This window comes from Rhincodon typus, chromosome 1 (genome assembly GCF_021869965.1).
Source record: "Rhincodon typus isolate 14 chromosome 1, sRhiTyp1.1, whole genome shotgun sequence".
Lineage (NCBI taxonomy): Eukaryota > Metazoa > Chordata > Chondrichthyes > Orectolobiformes > Rhincodontidae > Rhincodon > Rhincodon typus.
In genome coordinates, this window is record NC_063332.1 from 25959457 (window position 1) to 25979212 (window position 19756).

The window sequence follows — 19756 nt, forward strand, 5'->3', positions numbered from 1 at the left end:
GGGCAGTCAAGGCTGATTGTCAGCTTTGATTTCACTTTCCCAGCTGCTGCCATCTTCCTTCATTCGCTGAGATGTGAAGAATCTGTTTTTTTGCCAGGACTGGAACAGCATAAGATCAGACAGAGTTAAGAGGCTCATGCACATGTTAACACCCTCTTTCCTTGCCCTCTCTTTTAGAGCACTTGGCGCCAGCAGTTGTCAGTGGAATCGCGGTGCTCATGCCTGTGAAGCACACGCACAGATGATGTCTGAAGCTGGACAGGGCACTAAGAGTCTGATTGGTGGCCGCTCTGGAGGAATGATCACCCTGTGGTACGCACTTTGCCTCTGTTTAGTCACTGTCACCAGCGTCCAAGCTGCCAGGCTCCGTATTTCAGAAGCTCCAGAAAAATCCACCCACCGTCCTCCCTCAGGTAAACATTAGAGCCAGATTTCTCATTTTGTCATTCTTCATTTTGTCTGCACCGTCTCCTTGAGGGTAGAGCTGGCGGAGAAGGGGAGGTGGAATGTTAGGATTAATGTTCCTTTTAGCAATTTTCTTTTTATAATAATTCATTGTGGGCATATGACAAGGCCAGCACTAATTGCCTATCTCGAATTGCTCCTTAAGACGCTGATCTATACAAGGAAGGTCTTCCTGCTGTTCTGTTAGAGAGGGAGTTCCTGGAGCCAAGTAGGAATGTATCTATTACATTGTGCAAAGAGTAACACTCCAGAGCTTTTCATTGTGTGAATTAATTTTAACATTGTGGTTTAACAAAGTCCTTATCAATTCTATATTTATAACAGTTCATTATTTTGACTGCTCAATTTTACTTGGAGCCTTTAGCCAACAGTCAACAGTGCGATAGCTATGGGTGAAAGAATATCATCTGTTTGAATCTTAAACCATATAAGTCAGTTCTTTAATTTATTTGAGCACACTTATATGCCTGCCAACTTTCTTTATTCTTTCATGGGGTGAGGGTATCGCTGATAGTCTAGAATCTGTTGCACATTTCTAACTGCCTATTTACTGAATGGTTTGCCAGTGACTTTCAAGAGGACAGTGAAGAGCCAGTCACATTGCTGTGATTCTGGAATCACAGACCAAGTAAAGATGCAGATTTCCATCCCTCACAGACATTAATGCACCAGATGATGATAGCTTCATGGTCACCATTACTGGGACAAGCTTTTAAATCCTGATTTTATTAAATTGCATTTAATTTCCACCAGCTGCTACTGTGGGGTTTGAACTCTTGCCCCCACAGGTTCATTGAATTTCTAGACCAATGACATTACCATGACACTTGTCATCTCTCCAAACTGAAGTTTTGATATCTGTAAATAGGGACAGAATTATTTAGATAATCCAAACATGGTGCATAACATTTTAGTTTTTGCTGGTCATTTTTATACTACGCTGCCTTTTTTATGTTGTTACATACCAGGCATGGTGCATCCTCCTGGGCTGTTTCCACCCATAATCCAAACCGAATTGGTGGGAAGCCAGCAGAAAAAGACTGGCCTGCCATTTATCAACATGGCCAGCCCAACCTCCAAAACCCCAGTCTGGCAGCCAGTGCCCACTTACCATATTAAATTCCGACGGAGAGGTGGGACATACGAATCCAGGCCATTCCCCCTACTTTCTGTTACTGACCTCATCTGCCGAGGCCTGGTTTCCATGGCAACAACCCCGAGAGAGCCTGCTCATTGTTCTGGAGGAGAAGACCCGCCCCCCCCACCCAGTGCTGAGCAATTTGCGTATTCTTAGCCATACACCAATTTAAGGAGCAACACAGTCTGAATCAAAGATAGTAGGAACTGCAGATGCTGGAGAATCCGAGACAACAAGGTGCAGGGCTGGATGAACACAGCAGGCCAAGCAGCATCATAGGAGCAGAGAGGCTGACGTTTCGGGCCTAGACCCTTCATCAGAAAAGGGGGAGGGGAAGGGGGTTTTGAAATAAATAGGGAGAGAGTGGGAGGCGGATAGAAGAGGGATAGAGGAGAGGATAGGTGGAGAGGAAACAAACAGGTCGAAGAGGCGGGGATGGGGCCAGGAAAGGTGAGTGTAGGTAGGGAGTTAGGAAGGGGATAGGTGCAATGGTGGATGTTGCTGAGCTAGTAATTTAGAAACACTGGTTAGTGCCCTAGGGACAAAGGTTTAAATCCAGCCATTGTGGCTGGTGGAATTTGAATTCAATGAATTAATTGAAGACAATCTGGAATTGAAGGCATGCCTTAGTGATGGTGACCATGAGACCATTGTCAAGTGTAGAAATCCATTTGGGTTCACTAATCTCTGTTGCCTTATATCTCACAATTGCCTTATGAAATGACCTGTTAAGTTAGTTGTACCAAACCATTACAGAAAAGTCACCATCTAATGACTTGCTTTCTCCTGCTTTGTTTGTATTGGTCTATCTCCGTAGCTGTCTCTCCCTCATGCTCTCTTTCTCTCTCCATCTTCCCCCTTCTCTCCACCCTTTCCTCTCTAAATGCTATATACAGCAGAGCAGCTGTGTTTATTTTTTGAAGTCATGCAATGGAAAAGTAGCTTTTTCCTAGTTTCCTGAAGGAGGTAGAGAAATGGCACTTGAACTGTAACAGATTCGGTGATTTTTGAATCATCTGCTTTCCTAAAACCACCAGTAAAAGCCAAGTTGTCTGGTGGAGGCCAAGAGCTGAAAGTATCAGCTTCCTCCCTATCCCCCCATCTTGATTTAATGCCATTAATCACTGCCGAGGGTTGTTTTTTGTCAGCAAGAAAGCTGTAATAAAACCCATATTCTAAATGTAACTCAACACAGCTTATTTTTCACAGCTAAACAGGTTGATTTATGGAGCTCCCTGAGTAGCTGTTAATGAATTTGCTTGAGTTGGAAATAAAGACGCTGCTGATTGGGACTGGAGCCTGTTTCTTCCCCTCTGAAAAACTGTGGAGTCTTGTTGCTCAATGCAACTGAATTGTGCTGAGTGCAGACTGTGGCTGAGGTTTCTGATATGCTGGAAGGAGTTCTTCTCATGGGAGTGCTCCCAGTGCAATTCCTCCCCCTCCAGCCCTGCCACAAGTCCACAACAGAACAGAAAGGTCCTACTGCTACTGAGTGAATGCAGCTTTGTGCTACCATGGACGCTCATGTATAAAACCCACATTGAAGCAAAGCTCGCTGCCGGAGCCATCATTTTTGGAAGAGACTGATGAAGGCAGACGAGGCTTAAAGGAGGAGGTTTACTTTGAGGTGGGGCTGTGTACGTTGCACATATTAAGGTCTCCACAGGGAGGTGCCTTGTTTCTGGCAGGAAGTCAGGAGATGCTGGCTTCAGTCTGAATGGAGTCCAAGGTGAAGGTAAAAGGGGCCTCATCTGGGCAACATTTCCCCTCAGCGTTTTGGATCAGGAACAAGGTTGGATTTTTATGAATGAAAGTGGAGAGGCTGGGCAGAAATTGAATGCAAATGTCATTAACAAGCTGCTCTGCAGATGATGAAAGGGATCATTGAACTTTTTTACCTCTTTGAGGATCATGGTCAGTGGGCTCACTGGCTGAGAATGGGCTTCAAACACTAAAAGCGATCTCTATAGGAACTCTAACCTTGAGAGGGAGCTGTCAATGGCATTCTCTGCATTCTCCTGCTGCAATCACACATATAAAGGACTGCACTTCTGAAGGTCCAAGGCTGGCATTTTAACATCAGGCTCCTGCAGCTTTTGTGAGCTATTTGGGGAACCCCTGCACTGAATCCCGGGGTCAGAAACATTCAACCAATTTCTGTGCATGCCTTGTGTCACAACACAGTTTACAACATGCCACATGTACACATGCTCAGAGCACCTGTCCACAAACTTGTTCACAATGCAGGAATGATATGGAGGCGTAATGGATCGTATTTTCTTCTAAAAGTAACGCTCAGGCTGACAGTAGCTGATGTGTGAATCAGGAAAAAGCTTCTAGTGAGCACACACGCACAGTTAAATGCATCAATTTGGATGTTGCTATCCGAGATTCTCCCGTAAATACTCCCCAAAGACGGCATCACACCCTCTGACCCTCTGCTTAAATGCACTGAAAGGTGTGAAATCGCTGTACATCCATATGTCAGAGATTCTGATTAATTCAGCCAAAAATAACACTTGAGCTTTTATTATCCAGTTTAGAGTTCTAGCGATGTACTTCAGTCCAATTCGTCCATGCTGGCCAGATATCCTAAATTAATCCAGTCCAGCATTTGGTCCATATCCCTCTAAACCCTTCCTATTCATATACCCATCCAGATGCCTTTTAAATGTTGTAATTGTACCAGCCTCCACCACTTCCTCTGGCAGCTCATTCCATACACGCACCACCCTCTGCATGAAAAAGTTGCCCCTTAGGTCCCTTTTATATCTTTCGACTCTCCCCTTAAACCTATGCCCTCTAGTTTTGGACTCCCCTACCTTTAACTATTCATCCTATCCACGCTCCTCATGATTTTATAAGGTCGCCCCTCAGCCTCCAACACTCTACCTTTCTCTTGTGTGCAAACTCTTAATTATTCACCAGATGTTTGGTTGGCCTTTTACTGACCTATTGGAAAGCCTGGCAGCCATTCGGTTGTGAATGTACCCAGGTCACACCATCACCATCATTGGCTATGTCCAGCAGGACAAACCCAGCCATGTTGCTGCCCCAGTGGTATGTCGTCGGGACAGAGTGGGTTTCGGGTTCTACTATGGCCACTCCACTCCTGCCCTCATTACTAGCTTGGTCTAAACATGAAAAGAGATGTAGGGAGAGTGCTTGACCTTGACATTATGGTGCCATTAACCAAATGTGACATTAAATAGTCCTAACAAAACTGAAGTCAGTGGGAACCAGGGCAGGGGCAGGGTAATGTTTGCTGGTTGGAGTTCTACCTAACACAAACCACAGGAGTTCCTTGGGTTAGTGTCCTAGACCCATCCATCTTCAGTTGCTTCATCAATGACCTTCCTTCCATTGTAACGTCAGAAGGGGGGATGTTCATCGATGTTTGGACAATGTTCAGCACCATTTGCAACTTCTCGGGCTCCGAAATGGTCCATGTTCACATGCAGCAAAGAGGTGGAGTCATAATGTCACTGAACTCATAATGACCCAGTTCAGAACTAATGTCCTGGGGAAAAGCAAAATACCACGGATGCTGGAGATCTGAAATAAAAACAGCAAATGAGCTAGAGAAGCTCCATAGGCCTGGCAGGATCTGTGGAGAGAAAAACAGAGTTAATATTTTGAGTCCCATGACTCTTCTTTGGAACCCCAGAGTACTCCATGACTTTCTGTTTTTATTACTAATGTTCGAGGGATATGAATTCGAAACCCACCACAGCAGATGGTGAAATGCTGAGTTCACTAACATTCTAATGACCTATGAACCTGTGTAATTGTTGTAAAAACTCACCTGGTTCACTAATATCCTTTAGGAAGGAAATCTGCTGTCCTTACATGGAGAGGTCTATATCTAATGCCAGACCCACAGTAATGTGGTTGACTCTTAATTTCTCTCTGAACCAACCTAATGAGCAACTCAGTTGAGGGCCAGATAGGGATGGGGCAATAAATGCTGACTTCACCAGAGATGGCCACATCCATGAATTAATTTTGAAAAAGACAGCTTTCAGGCTTAGGCTGATTAAGTGACAAGTAATATTTGCACCATACATGTGTTATGGCAATGACCTCTCCCACAAGAGAGAATCTGACCAACTCCCCTCGACATTCAATGGCATTTCCATTGCTGAATCATCCACTGTCAACATCCTGAGGATTATCATTGAGCAGAAAGTAAATTGGACCAACTATATAAAAACACTGTATGGAACTGAATAATTTTTCTTTCTGTCTCTTAATCAGATTGTTCTTTCAATCTCTTTATTTTGCTTTCTGTACCTGATTTGTCCTGAATTATACACTTTACATGGCACTTTCTGCTTTTGACTTTGAAGTACTTATTAACAATATTTCAAATTGTTTGGGTAAAGAGATCCACAGTTAGTTATCCCAGTCACTAGATCACAGATGCATTGTACCTTTTGGATGGCACTTGCTATGCCAGAGCATGTGGAAAAAAATCATTAGCTAGTACAAGTATAAAATATGGCGTGTGTCCTGTTAATTCCCAAAACCAACCGCCATTGGCCCTCTAGTGGAAGAGCAGTGATAGCTCTGGGAAGGTTGACAAGTGAAGACAGTTTCGGTACCAGTGGTTCGGGGTAAATCTCTCTTCATTGAGATGCTTTAAAACATGCATCTTTCAATGTATACTGAGGCTTACATTAAAAACGAGTTCAAAACATTTCTGTTAATTCACAGTTTAAGTATAATGTCTATCTGTAAATATTCATGAACCAGAGATTTACAAATAAGCATGGAGAACTGTCCTACCTAATAGACTATATTAAAAGTTAAGCATGGGCAATCTAATGGTGAACTCTGCACGTTTTGTATAATATATCATTGATTGTGTATTGTCTATGCAGCTTTTGTAAAATAATACAAGACATAACAATAGGACAGTGTACACTTTTACAAACTTTTAACAACTCGTAATTTACAAGACATCCCTTCACCTATCAAGCCTGTGTGCACTCACTTACATTGGTTCCCAAATTTGCAACGAGTCAATTTTAAAATTCTCAACCTTGTTTGATTCATTCTTGGTCTTGCCACCCTCTAGTTCTGTAATGTTGTCTAATCTCAAAACTCCTCTGTGATATTTGTGCTCGCCTGATTCTGGCCCCTTTTCCACTCCTAATTTTGATCCTTCAAGATTAGCAGTTGTGCCATCAATTCTCTAGGCTTCAAACTTTGGATCTTTCCCCCTAAACCATTCCAGCTCTCTACCTATTTCTTTTTAAGACACTTCTTAAAACTTACTTCTCTGACCAAGTGTTTGGTTACATGTTCTGATATGTAGGTCAGTATCAAATCTTGTTTGATAACCCTTCCCTGATCCATTTTCAAAGCATTTATTGCATTAAAGTCATTATATAAATGCAAGTTGTTGTTGTGTTGCAAATACAGGCAACAATGTATGTCACTTCAAGTTCCACACCCTTATTCATATCTAGATCAAAGAAAGATGGTTATGGTTGTTACAGGGCAGTCATCTCAGCTCCAGGATATCTCTGCAGGAATTCATCAGGGTAGATATTTTCTAATCAACCTGTTCTGAGACATTATTAACACCTCTGTAGCAGGTAGCACTTGAACCTGGGTCTCCTGGCTCAGAGGTAGGGATACTACCACTGTGCCACAAGAGCCCCGGTTCCTCAGGGTAGTGTCCCAGGCCAAACCACCTTCAGCTACTTCATCAATGACCTTCCTTCGATCATAAGTTGGGGATGTTCATTGTGCGTTCATCAATGTTCAGCACCAGTTGTGACCAAGAATTGGCTTATCATGTCTGCACTGGCTCTCTGAGCTTTTTGACTTGGAGCCAATCTCCTGCCTTTCTCCCATATGTTTCTGTATTATTTATGTTTAAATAATAACTCAATGCCCTCTTGAATTCCTCAAGTTAACTTGCCTGCACCTCTTCCAGACACTGCATTCCGCAACCTAACTACTCACTGAGTGGAAAAGGTTTTTCACACCTAGTATTTGCTTCTTTTCAAAACATTTTGCCCCCAGTGCTTGATCCTTCAACAAGTGGGAACAGTTTCCCCCCACCTACTCTAACCAGACGATTTTGAAAACTTCAATTAAATGTCTTCTTAGCCTTCTCCTCTCCAAGGAAAACAGTCTCAATGTTTCCAATCTATCCTCAACCCAAAAGTATCTTATCCCTGGAACAATCCTTGTAAATCTCCTGTACTGAACTCTGATGTGTTCACGTATTTCCTAAAGTACCCAGAACTGTATACGATACTCCAGCTGAGGAATAAGTAGTGTCCTACTAAAGGTCAGCATAACTTATTGTTCTTATACACTATGCTCCTCCCCCATAAGTAAAGCTTCATGACTTCTCATAGTAAAACTGCATGTGTCAAAATGCAGCAAGGTCTGGACAACATCCAGTCTTAGGTTCATAAGGTCTTTTCCCCAGGGTGGGGGAGTCCGAAACTAGAGGGCATAGGTTTAAGGTGAGAAAGGAAAGATTTAAAAGAGACCTAATGAACAACATTTTCACACAAGAGGGTGGTGCGTGTACGGAATGAGCTGCCAGAGGAAGTGGTAGAGTTTGGCACAATTATAACATTTAAAAGGCATCTGGATGGGTACATGAATAGGAAGGGTTTAGAGGGATATGGGCCAAATGCTGGCAAATGGAGCTAGATTAATTTAGGGAATGTGGTCGGCATGGACAAGTTAGATCGAAGGTTCTGTTTCTGTGCTGTACAGCTCTATGACTTTATCACTCTTAAGTGGCAAGTAACACAAGTGCCATCTCCACTAAAAGAGAATCCAATCATCAATGACACGACCATCACTGAGTCCTCCACTACCAACATACTGGGGTTACTGTTGACCAGAAGCTGAACTAGACTAGCCATATTAATACAATGGCTGCAACAGCAGGTCAGGTGCTGGAAATTGTGTGTTGAGTGACTCACTTTCTTATTCCCCAAAGCCTGTCTACCATCCAAAAAAGAACAAGTCAGGAGAGTGTTGGAATTGTCCTCCCTTGCCTGCATGACTGCACCCTCGGTGACACACAAGAAGCTTGACACCATCCAGAATAAAACAAGTGTAACCTCCTTCACTTTCTTCACCATTCACTCCATCCACCTCCCCGCTCAGTAGCAGCAGCGTGTACCATCTGCAAAATGCACGGCAGGAATTCACCCAGGCTCCACCAACAGCCCCTTTTCAATCCACGACCACTTCCATCTACAAGGACAAGGCCAATAGATACATGAGGACATCTCCACCTGTAATTTTCTCCTCCAGTCGTCATCCTGACTTGTGCATTGTTGTTCCTTCAGTGTCGCTGGGTCAAAATCCCGGAACTACCTCCCTATACACCATTGTGGGGCTATTTACAGCACATGGACTGCAGCAGTTCAAGTAGGCAGCTCACCAGCACTGTCACAAAGGCAAGTAAGATTGGGCATTACATGCTTGCTTCACCCACACTCCATGAACAAATTTTAAAGAAAATACATTCTTTCTGACATATGTTACATGGAAATTCTTGTAATAAGCTTCCTCCTACAGCCTTTTTAAATAAATAAAGCACTTACATCAGCCATTTAAATAAAAACTTCTAACATTTCTTCCACTTGTGGGGTACATTTGCCGTGAGCAACCACTGAATTGTACCGTTCAAACCACAAGATTTTTATATAAGTATTAAGAAATACATTCAGCATTTCAATTATTTCAAGCAACCCATTTAATTATAGTCTGATTAAAGACTCACGCATGGGTATCACCATTTATCAGAGAAAGACCTAACTGCAGGTATTATGCTCTGTTTTCTGAAAGGTTGTTATTGTGCAGCAATGAGTGAGTGGTTTGTGGTTCTTATTAATTGGACAGACTTTCCACAAGCCCTAGATTAAAACTAGCTTGTACCAAGCTGTCACTTAGTTTCTTTGAGAAGATCAGATTTGCCTGAGAAAACCGCAAAGCAGCTCTTGAAAGAGAGAGCAGGCTTGCAGTTAAAAATGAATGCAGTCAATAACAACACCACACTGAAGGCCTCCAATGTCTCAGGTCTTGATTGTTCCATGGTTTCTTTCAGCAAAACATTGAGAATTCTGAACACCTGGTTTTTGGTCCTGACAACAAGCTTTATAACCTTGATATCTTTCCATGCTCCTCCCCAGTCACTGTCTCCGCCTGAATTCATTTGTAAACTTAGCATCAAATGTCACCCCGATCCCGATTTCCAACCCGATAGCTTCTCTGTCATAAGTACCCCCATATCAGCTTCCGCCCAGCCCCTGACTATTTGCCATTGAAATCGATGCCATTGTGGGCTCCAAACTCAATGATTCCAATGTTCTTCAGGTCAGCCTCCCACCTTACAGCTTCTCCTGTATTTCAGCTCATCCAAAACTCTGCTGCTATCCTGACATGTGCTGACTCCCATTCCAGCTCCCCAAATGTAAAATTTTAATTCTTATCTTAGAATCATAGAATTCCTACAGTGCAGATACAGGCCATTCGATCCATCAAGCCTGCACCAACCCTCTGAAGAACATGTCATTCCCCCCAGCCTGTCCCTGTAACCCTGCATTTCCCATGGCTAACCCACCTACCCTGCACATTCCTGGACTCTATGGGATAATTTAGCATGGCCAATCCATTTAAGCTGCACATCTTTGGTCTCAAATCCCTTCTCATAGTTCACCCTTTCATTTCTGTGTAATCTCTTCCCTCTTCCCTCTGCCCAAATGCTTTGGCCTTTCGTACAACTACAGCTCCTCTCCTCCATTGCTGCAGTGACTGGAAGCTCGTCGTTAGTTGCCTAGGTTCTGGAATTCCTTTATGTTCCTCCTATAGGATCTCTCCTTGGATTCGTTCTCTTTGGTCAAACATTTGCCCACCTAACAACTAGTCTTTTGACTAGGTGTCCATTTTTGCCTGAATCCACCTCTGCCTTGAGAGGTTTCTCTAATGTAAGGGCTTCACATGAATGTTAGTTGTTATTGCTGGTTCAGTTCCTATAAAACAAACTAGTGGAATCCAGACAAAAACGATTACTTTGACTCAATGCAATGCAGGCTGACTCCAGCTGCTGTAGAGTGGGATATATGCAGATGTTACAGAGTAACTTGACAATAGCTGCAGAGGTGGTAAAGCAATTCCAGATGTTGTGGGGTCTGCTGTCAGGGTGTGGCAACTTGTAATTAGCTCGAGATAAAGTAAATCCGACTGTTAAAGGGTATGGCGATACAGGTTGTTAGGATAAACCATTATTGAATAACTGGAATCCAGCCTCTGCCAGGGAAGCCAGCTCCAGATACTGTGTGACCTGACTGTTGTGGGGTTACTCCATTCAGCTGTCGTTAGGTATGGTAACTTGCATTGTCATAGGACACAATAGTCACAGGGTAGACCATCTCTACCAGTTATAAGAAGGATATTATTAAGCTAGAGAGGGTTCAGAAGAGATTTACCAGAATGTTGCCAGGTATGGAATGTTTGAGTTATAAAGAAAGGCTGGATAGGCTGTGACTTCTTTCACTGGAGCATAGGAGGGTGAGAGATGACATTATAGAGACTTATAAAATCTGAGGGGTATAGATAGAGTAAATGGTAGGTATCTTTTCCCTAGGATGGGGGATTTCAAGACTAGTGGTCACATTTTTAAAGTGAGAGGAGAGAGATTTAAAAAGACATGAGGGGCAAACTTTTAACACAAAGAGTGGTTTGCATGTGGAATGAACATCCTGAGGAAGTGGTGGATGAGGGCACAGTTACAATGTTTAAAAGATACTCAGATAAGTATGTGAATAGGAAAGATTTGGAGAGACATGGGCCAGGAGCAGGCAGGTGGGACTAGTTTAGTTTGGGATTATGTTCAGCACAGACTTGTTGAACTGAAGGGTCTGTTTCTGTGCTGTCTGACTCTCTGACTCTAGATATTTCAGGGTAAAGTGACTCTGTTTGTTGTTTAGGAAGTAACTTCACTATTCCACTGAAAATTCCAAAGAACAATTCCACTGTTGAACAGAAACAAAAACAGAAATTGCTGGAGAAACTCCACAGGTCTCAAATCATCTGTGGAGAGAAAGCAGAGTCAACATTTCGAGTCCGCTGATCCTTCTTCAGAATGGATCCAAAACTGTCTCAGAACACTGACTGCTTTCTTTCCACTGATGCTGCCAAACCTGCTGAGTTTTTCCAGCTATTTCCATTTTCGTTTCTGATCTCCAGCATCCACAGCTGTTATTCGTCCATAGCTCATAGTTCAATGCTGCAAATTAAAAATGAGACTACTTCAAGTTTGAGTGGTCCTTAAAAAGATCACTGAGTGATTTTAATCTGTTAGATTTGCTAGATAATCTGAAAATTGGAAGGTTGAAACTGATTTAGAATTATCGGGAGTCGACTGTAATCTACAATGAATCAGAATATTTAAGTACAGCCATTCAGCTCAGCAATGAAACCAACAGTAACAAAATTGCTTCTATTAAAAATCTCCATTACTGTGATTTATTAATCAAGAGAATTATGCTTTAATTGCAATTACTTTAATTGAAATTACTTTATACAGCTTTGGTGGTCAACAGTTTTAGATTAAACAACAAAACTTCAAAGCCCTATTTATAACAAGTTGGAAAACTGAATTTAGTGAATCCATTCATTTCTGGATTAATTACTGATAAAATAACCACGAGAGCAGCTGGATTGTCATAAAACCCACTGATTCACTAATATCCTTCAGACAGGGCAACCTGCCACCTTTATTAGGTCTGACTGCTGTGATTCCAGTCCAACACTCCATGATTATCTCTCTGGGCAACTAGGAAAGGGCAGTAAATGCAGCATTGCCCATGTTTTGAATTAAGTGGACATAATATGGGAAAACTCAGCACACTGCCTTTAAGCTGAACATGAATATAAACAATGTCTTAATAATCATACTGCTTCAATACCAAGTACACCAGTCCTCTAAAAGCAGCTACGCATACTTATGTGAAGAAAGGGTTGAACGTTGTATCACTTGAGACACAGGAAATGACTTCTGTTGAAAAGGTCACTTCCTTTCGGAAGTTGTAAGGAAACTCACATAATGGTGTGTGCCTCAATTGCCAAATAGTTGCTTTAATTCATTCCAGAGCTGTGCAATTTGCAAAATGTTGTCAGTAGGTGCTGTTTGTCTGAATATTACCAGAGGGCAGACCTAAAATGAGGTAACAAGTAAGTCGTTTGATGGAGCAATTAGATGTGACCATCTGTAAATGACAAGGTGTTAACCATTTCTTTGCTGAGTCTCAGTGATGCACTATCCTCTTAAAGGCAAAGCTCTGTCACGTGGCTGTCAGGTCAAAGAGGTGCAAAGCAACATGATGCCATTTCTGTGGAGCTTAGCATCTGCTGTAGTTTAGCCTGGAAACCTTTGCTAACGTTTCGGAGCCTGGCTTAACAGCTGCCAGTGAGATTTGCTGAGAGCTCGCTTCAGTGGTTGCCAGTTTAGACTAAATGTGAAGAGTGGGGATAGCAGTGAGTTGCTGGCTGCTGGTCACACCTGTCCCCAGGGGAAGCTCTTTACAAAATACAATTACAGACTTTATGGAAAGAGAAGTCCTAACAAGAGCTGTAAAGTAAAAGTAGAAGCAATAAAACTGGGGACTTGAGGTGAAACAAAAGCTCCTTGTATCGTTGCTACCACCCACACTGCCATCCCCCATTGACGTTAACTGTTTTAATAGAAAATAGATAAATTCTACCTGCAAAGTGGATTGAGTGACAAACTTGCAACCACCACGTTCTGATTTTGCCCCTGTGGGCAGTGGAAATCTTTCTTCTTTGATCTCCACAAATTAATACCATTTTGCATCCAAGTTGTTCACCAATGTATCCCTTTGAAAATATCGTTCACTGAATAAGGACTGGGTCCCCAGCCAAAGGATGAAGGCCGGATAAGATTTGAAGCTGAAACATGGTGAGCTAAGTGGATGAGTTACTCACAAGCCAGTCCCTTCCATAACTGAGTCTACGCTGCAAGTTTATCTCAGATTTCCACACGGACAGAAGATTTTTTTTTCATTTAGTGCATCGACCACTGTTTGAGTCCATTGGCCCAATATCTACAAATTGTTGTTGCCATTTTAGCATTGAATGTAAATGGGAACCAAGTTCAGAACATGAGAAATAGGAGTAGGCTATTTGGCCCTTAAGCCTGTTGCACCTTTCATTAAGATGTTGATCAATTCTACCTTCCCATACTGTTGCCTATTCCTTAATTCCTTGAGTTCTCAGAGATTTGCTGGCCTATGTTGTCAATGTCGTCAATAATGGAGCATTGTGGATCAAGAATTCTAAAGATTCACAAGAATCTTGGGTCAAGAGATTTATCCTCATTTCAGTCCTAACAGATTCTCTATTCCGAGACGGTAACTTTGTGTACTAGAAATACCAGTCTGAGGACACAGTTTTATCAACATTCACCCTGCCAAGCTATTTAAGAATTTTATATATTCCAATAATTTGTTCAATAATGGGCAAAGATGTACTGAAGGTCCTTACCGTGATGTTGCAAATGGTAATACACAGCCTTTGCTCCCTGAGTATTTATCACTGGACACCAGAACTCCCATTACAATCTGATCGATGACTACTGTTAGCAACGGTGAAACCAGGAAACTAGGTGATTTCTTAATAACTTAACACTCTTGAAGACTCACTTTTGTTACATAATTCAGGGAGTACTTAAAACAAAGTTATCTAAATTGAGAAAGATTCAAAAGATTTCATACCTCAAAATGGATTAAATATTTGCAGTGGAAGGTAAAAGTTATCATAATAATGGAGTGAACATCTCATTGTCTTTTTAAAAAATATATGTACAATGCGGGAAAAGCACAGGTCATATCTATAAAGATGGAGGTTTAACCTCTCAGGTTGTGCCCTTCGTCAAATTTGAAGGATAAAAAATAAACGCACATTTTAGTAAGATTATAAAAATAGAGATCCCTAGCTTCTGCTGCCTTTCACAGGAAGAGAATGAAGTCCTGATGGTAATGGAAGTCTCTGAACAGGAGCCAGAAGGCTGGCAGCATGTTGCCGTAGTTGCACCCCACCAGACTTCGTTCTCGAGTCACCTCTATAACATTTTAGATGTAAAATGCCATTCAATGTTCCAAGCATGGGTTCAAAGTGCAACTTCTTCCCAAATTCCATTTTTGTACTATAAACCAATTATTGAGGTTTTTAAATATGGAGTACATTGAGACTACAAAAACATTTCATCCCTGGGGCAAAGCTAAACTGTAATGGCACCTATTTGATTATTTAATAATTTAAGAAGCAATATTGCCAGAGGTTACAGGCCACAAAAGTGGTGGAGGAAGTGAAAGTTTATGGATGTGGTGCCAATCATGCTGGCTGCTTTGCCTTTGATAGTGTCAAACTTCTCATCCAGGCAAGTGGGGAGTATTACATCACACTCCTGACATGTGCCTTGTGGATGTTGGTCAGGCTTTGGGGAGTCAGGAGGTGAGTTACTCGCTGAACGATTCCTAGCCTCTGACTGTGGCCGCTGTATGTATGTGGTTTGTCCACCACAGGTTCTGTTCAGTGGTAACCCCCAAGATATTAGAGACATAGCTTCATGGAGATCTAGAGCACAGAAAAAGACCCTGTAGCCAATTGTGGGGGCACCAGTCAGAAACAGCTGCCTAACTCTTCTAATCTCATTTTCCAACACTTGGCCCTAGCCTTGTAAGCCTTGGCATTGCACATGCAATCCTAAATACTTCTTCAAAGTTGTGATGGTTTCTGCCTCTACCCCCTTTACAGGCAGTGAGTTCCAGATCCCCACCACCTTACCAGTGAGAAAAGTTTTCTCTACCTCTCCTCTAAACCTCCTACCCTTTACCTTAAATCTATGCCCCATGGTCATTGATCCCTCCGTCATAGGGAAAAGTACCCTATCCATGCTCCTATTAATTTTATACATCTCAATTATGTCCCACCTCAATCTTGTCTGCTCCAAGGAAAACAACCTTAATCTGTCCAATCTCTCTCCATAATTAAAACTCTCCAGCCCAAGCAACATTCTGGTAGATCTCCTCTGCACCCTCTGCAGGGCTACCACATCCCTCCTTTAATGTGGATTCCAGAACTGCACACAGTGCTCTAACTGTGGCCTAACCAATGTTTTACACAGTTGATAGTGGAAGCAGATTCAATCATAACTGGAAATGGGAACAGGATAAATAATTGAGAAGTAAAAACATTACAGGACTATGTGGGGAGAGCAAGGGATTGTTTGGATTTTTGGATTGTTCTTTGAAAAACTGCTTCAGGCACAATGGGCTGAATGGCCTCCTTCTGTGCTCTAACATATTCTGCCAAATATCTTTTATTTGCTGGCTTAAATAATCACAGAAAGAAATAGTCAAAGTACAAAACACAAACTAAGAATTATGATTAAGTGGCAGACCACAAGGGATCCAGCTACTTAATTACAAAACATGTCTTTGTCCCTGTATATCATTATGCGATGATGCTGTACAATCCTTTTAAACAATCAGATTACAAAACCAGAAGCTGCTTTATGTTTCAACCATTCAATTGCCAGAAACCTCAACCAACTGGATCCTGAGGGCTTCTTTGGCCAATCAAATTGAAGAAACAGAATTCACTCAGATCTCACATCAGATCTGTCCCGTGTCATCTCTGATAAATTGTGCCACCTTCACATTTAGGTCAGAAACAGAAGATTCCTCCCATTTTACCTCAAGCTTTAACCTAATTTCACCATCACAGCTTTTGGTTGTGAAGTACATGTTCTAGTCATTTGGTCAGTGATTCCGGGGGGTTATGTCTTGTCACTAGACAAGACCTGTTAGTCCATGGATTACAAATGCTGTGTGATATGAACTTCTGGAAATCAGCCCAACATTTGTCTGTTCCTGTATTGAACCATTGACCTGATCTCGCAATGCAGTACAATGTCATTTCTTGAACCTACCTTTTCCATACCATTTGCTAATCTCTGGTCTCTCCTCATAATCCAACAATCTAACCATATGGATGAGCCTGAGCTCCTGTCTATCCCACAGCACAGCCTTCTCTCAGAAACTTCATTTAGAAACTTTAGAAGCATATTTTACCCGTTACATATACAGATCTTAGACTTAGAGAGGAAAAAAAATGCACCTAAGGTGTTGCCAGTTCTTCAGTGTTCATTTAGAGCAATGATTAAAATCCACTGAGGCCCCATGGAAAAAGCTACTGAAAAATGTTCGGCTGGTTACGATGGCAACTCTCCGGTACGGTACGTTTGTTGAAATGAGGCCAATCTTTGTTCTGGTGATAAATGATGCTGAGTGAATGCACTCTCAGTTGGGGGTCTCTTATGAATAAATCTGAACTCTTCCAGTGCGCAGCAATGGTTCTTTTTTAGAAGAGTGCTAATCAGCAGATCTGTCAAAATCCAGCTAGCTTACACGTTCCTGTGTCTTGCTAGATGTTGTAGAAAGTTTTTCTTATACATATCTGCAGCAAGATTAACTTCCTCTGCTCCCTTATTTGTAATGAAATCTTTCCAGGATACAGTTAGATTAAAGGCATTGTTCAGGTTATTTACATCCGGCCAGTCTGCATTATACACAGATTAGCCACAGACACTTAAAGCTGCTGAGCACAGAATGGGACAGGATTTAGAGTCAGCAGAGCTGTGAAATAAAGAGTTTAACCCTGTTAGGGATTCTCCAAAATCACGTAATGCCAGTTCAAAGCACACAGGCCAATCCGTAGCAACAGCCTGATACCACAATGTTAGGTGTCCTTTAAACAGAGGCTCGTTGCAAAGTATTTCTGTGGATCATTCCTCTCGGGAATGTTAGTTTAATAGACTTATCCTGTCTCCCTCCGGATCTCTGCTTTCTGGATACTGTCATAGGCACTGACTACTCTCCAATACATTGTTCATAATAAGACTAAAGAACTTGCATTAATATAGCACCTTTCCAGAATTTGTGGTGCCTCAAAGTGTTGTACAGCCAATTAAATACTTCTGGAATATAAAAATACAGCAGCCAATTTGCAGACAGTGAGGTCTTACAAACAACAGTGTGGTAACAGCGAGCGAGTATGTTTGAGAAATGGTTATCAGTCTTCAGCGTGGACATCCAAGGTCTGTGTGCAGCAGTGAATTGCGGAGCCAGAAGGCAATGCTGTGATCTGTGTCGTTACACCGATCGCAGTGCACAAAACTTCGGGGTAGCTGACGCCCGCAAAAGTGTCGTGGGATCTTTTACACCTGTATCTGAGGCCAGCACACCTGAGAGTGCAACCCTCCCTCTGTGCTGCACTAGGAGTGTCCATTTCGATTATAATTCAAGTCTCTGTAGTTGTCTTCACTCCACAACTCTGTGACTCAGGTGGTGTGAGTGCTACCATGTGAGACTGTTCTTCAAGTATGAATCAGCAAATATCAGCTGACTATTTGAGCCAAGGTCAGGGAGGGGAGGCCAGTGCAACCCTTGACTCATGGGCATTCACACAGACTCCCTGCTGGAAGGGGCCATTGGAATGGCAACCGTAGATGAATTTCAGGCTTGGAAGAAAATTCCAACTCCTATATAGGTGTGATAGAGTCATACAGCTGTACAGCATGGAAACAGATCCTTCTGTTGCCCGTGTCGACCAGATACCCAAATAAATCTAGTCCCATTTGCCCGCATTTGGCCCATATCCCTCTAAACCCTTCCTATTCATATACCCATCCAGCTGCCTTTTAAATGCTGTAATTGTACCAATCTCCACCACTTCCTCTGGCAGCTCATTCCAAACACGCATCACCCTCTGCATGAAAAAGTTGCCCCTTAGGTCCCTTTTAAGGAGCAAGACAAAATGAAAATGGAATTTAGGATGTCCTTGATGTGTGATGGGACATTTCACTATATTAAAAGCGCTATACAAATGCAATTAATTGCTGTTATAGCACTGAGCAATACTTTGTCGGTTGAAACCTGAGGCAGCCATTCATCTATCCTGCCCACATTTAATCTGCTTTCTGTTTAATTTGTTCTTTACTTGAGATGTTTCTTTATTAGACGTCAGGCCCTCTGCGCCTTGTCCAAATGATACACAACAATTGACTCAATTTTTCCCCTCGTTCAGCTGGACTGGAAGCTGATGTAGTTGTCAATGTCTTGTGGTGTCAGACGCACAGACTTCATTTGAGTGAATTCTTCTCTGCATGTTTCCCTAGCATTGCTGAGATTTTTTTACAGATCCAGTCAAACTCATGGATCTGCAGAGACGTAAGTTCTAGCCAAGATATATTCCTGGCTCATTCAGAGAACAGTCAACCAAGGGGGTGTGGGGATTGCTCCAAGAAGCAAAGTCTCTCCTATCCTAGACTAGCAAGGTACTATAAACACATTCCCTGTCCAAAAGCCAAGGCTACACTCAGAGAATGGGGATGGTATTTTTGTCTTTGAGTTTTACTTGTAGTGAAAGTCAGATGGCAGCTTTTAATTAAATAACAGGCACTTAATTCCTACCAATTACAGTTTTGTAAATGATCTTTTCTACTTTAAGTGTAAATGCTGCTTTATGGAAGGCAAATTGATTCATGGCCTGTGCTTTGCAGCATTCAAATCGGCTCATTGCAATCATCTGGCTGACAGCCTTCCTCTCTAATCTAATCCACTGGCTAGCCCAGTGTTAATGTTAACGTTAGCTATCCCAACGCTCCTAGCAAGCGACATCAAAACTGTAATGGACAATTTTAGTAAACTTAGTAAAATAAAACATTTCAAATTTCAAACAAGGTGAGAGTAGCTCCTTTGTGTACACTCCTGAGAAAAGGCTCCAGTTTCCATGGTAACTAATACAACAGTAGATGACTGCATTCATTATCCACCCCGATTGGCGTGTTGCCTACATGTTGACCGATGTTTTACTCTAGTGTTCATTGTGCAGAGTGTAAGCTTTCCTATTTTACCAGTGTAAACAAATCAGAAAGACTTTATTGGTTGTGAAGCATTTTAGGGCATTCCGGGATTGTGGAATGTGCTGTGTAAATGCAAGTTTTCTTTCCCTCCCTTTGGAGGACAGCAATTTCCACACAGAAGGTTGGACAATTGTGGGGTTTCCCCCATGTTCTCTGACCCT

The 19756-nt window shown here is 42.2% G+C and overlaps 1 protein-coding gene across 1 annotated transcript in view; it reads left to right on the forward strand.

Annotated features, from left to right (window-relative positions):
* The window catches only part of LOC109926441 (fibroblast growth factor receptor 3-like), a 146738-nt gene that overhangs the window by 20444 nt on the left and 106538 nt on the right, over nucleotides 1-19756 (forward strand). The window contains exon 2 of the mRNA XM_048603406.1: nucleotides 178-413. Coding sequence (XP_048459363.1) covers nucleotides 242-413 — 172 coding nt within the window. The 5' untranslated portion in view covers nucleotides 178-241. The remainder of the gene's footprint in view (nucleotides 1-177; nucleotides 414-19756) is intronic.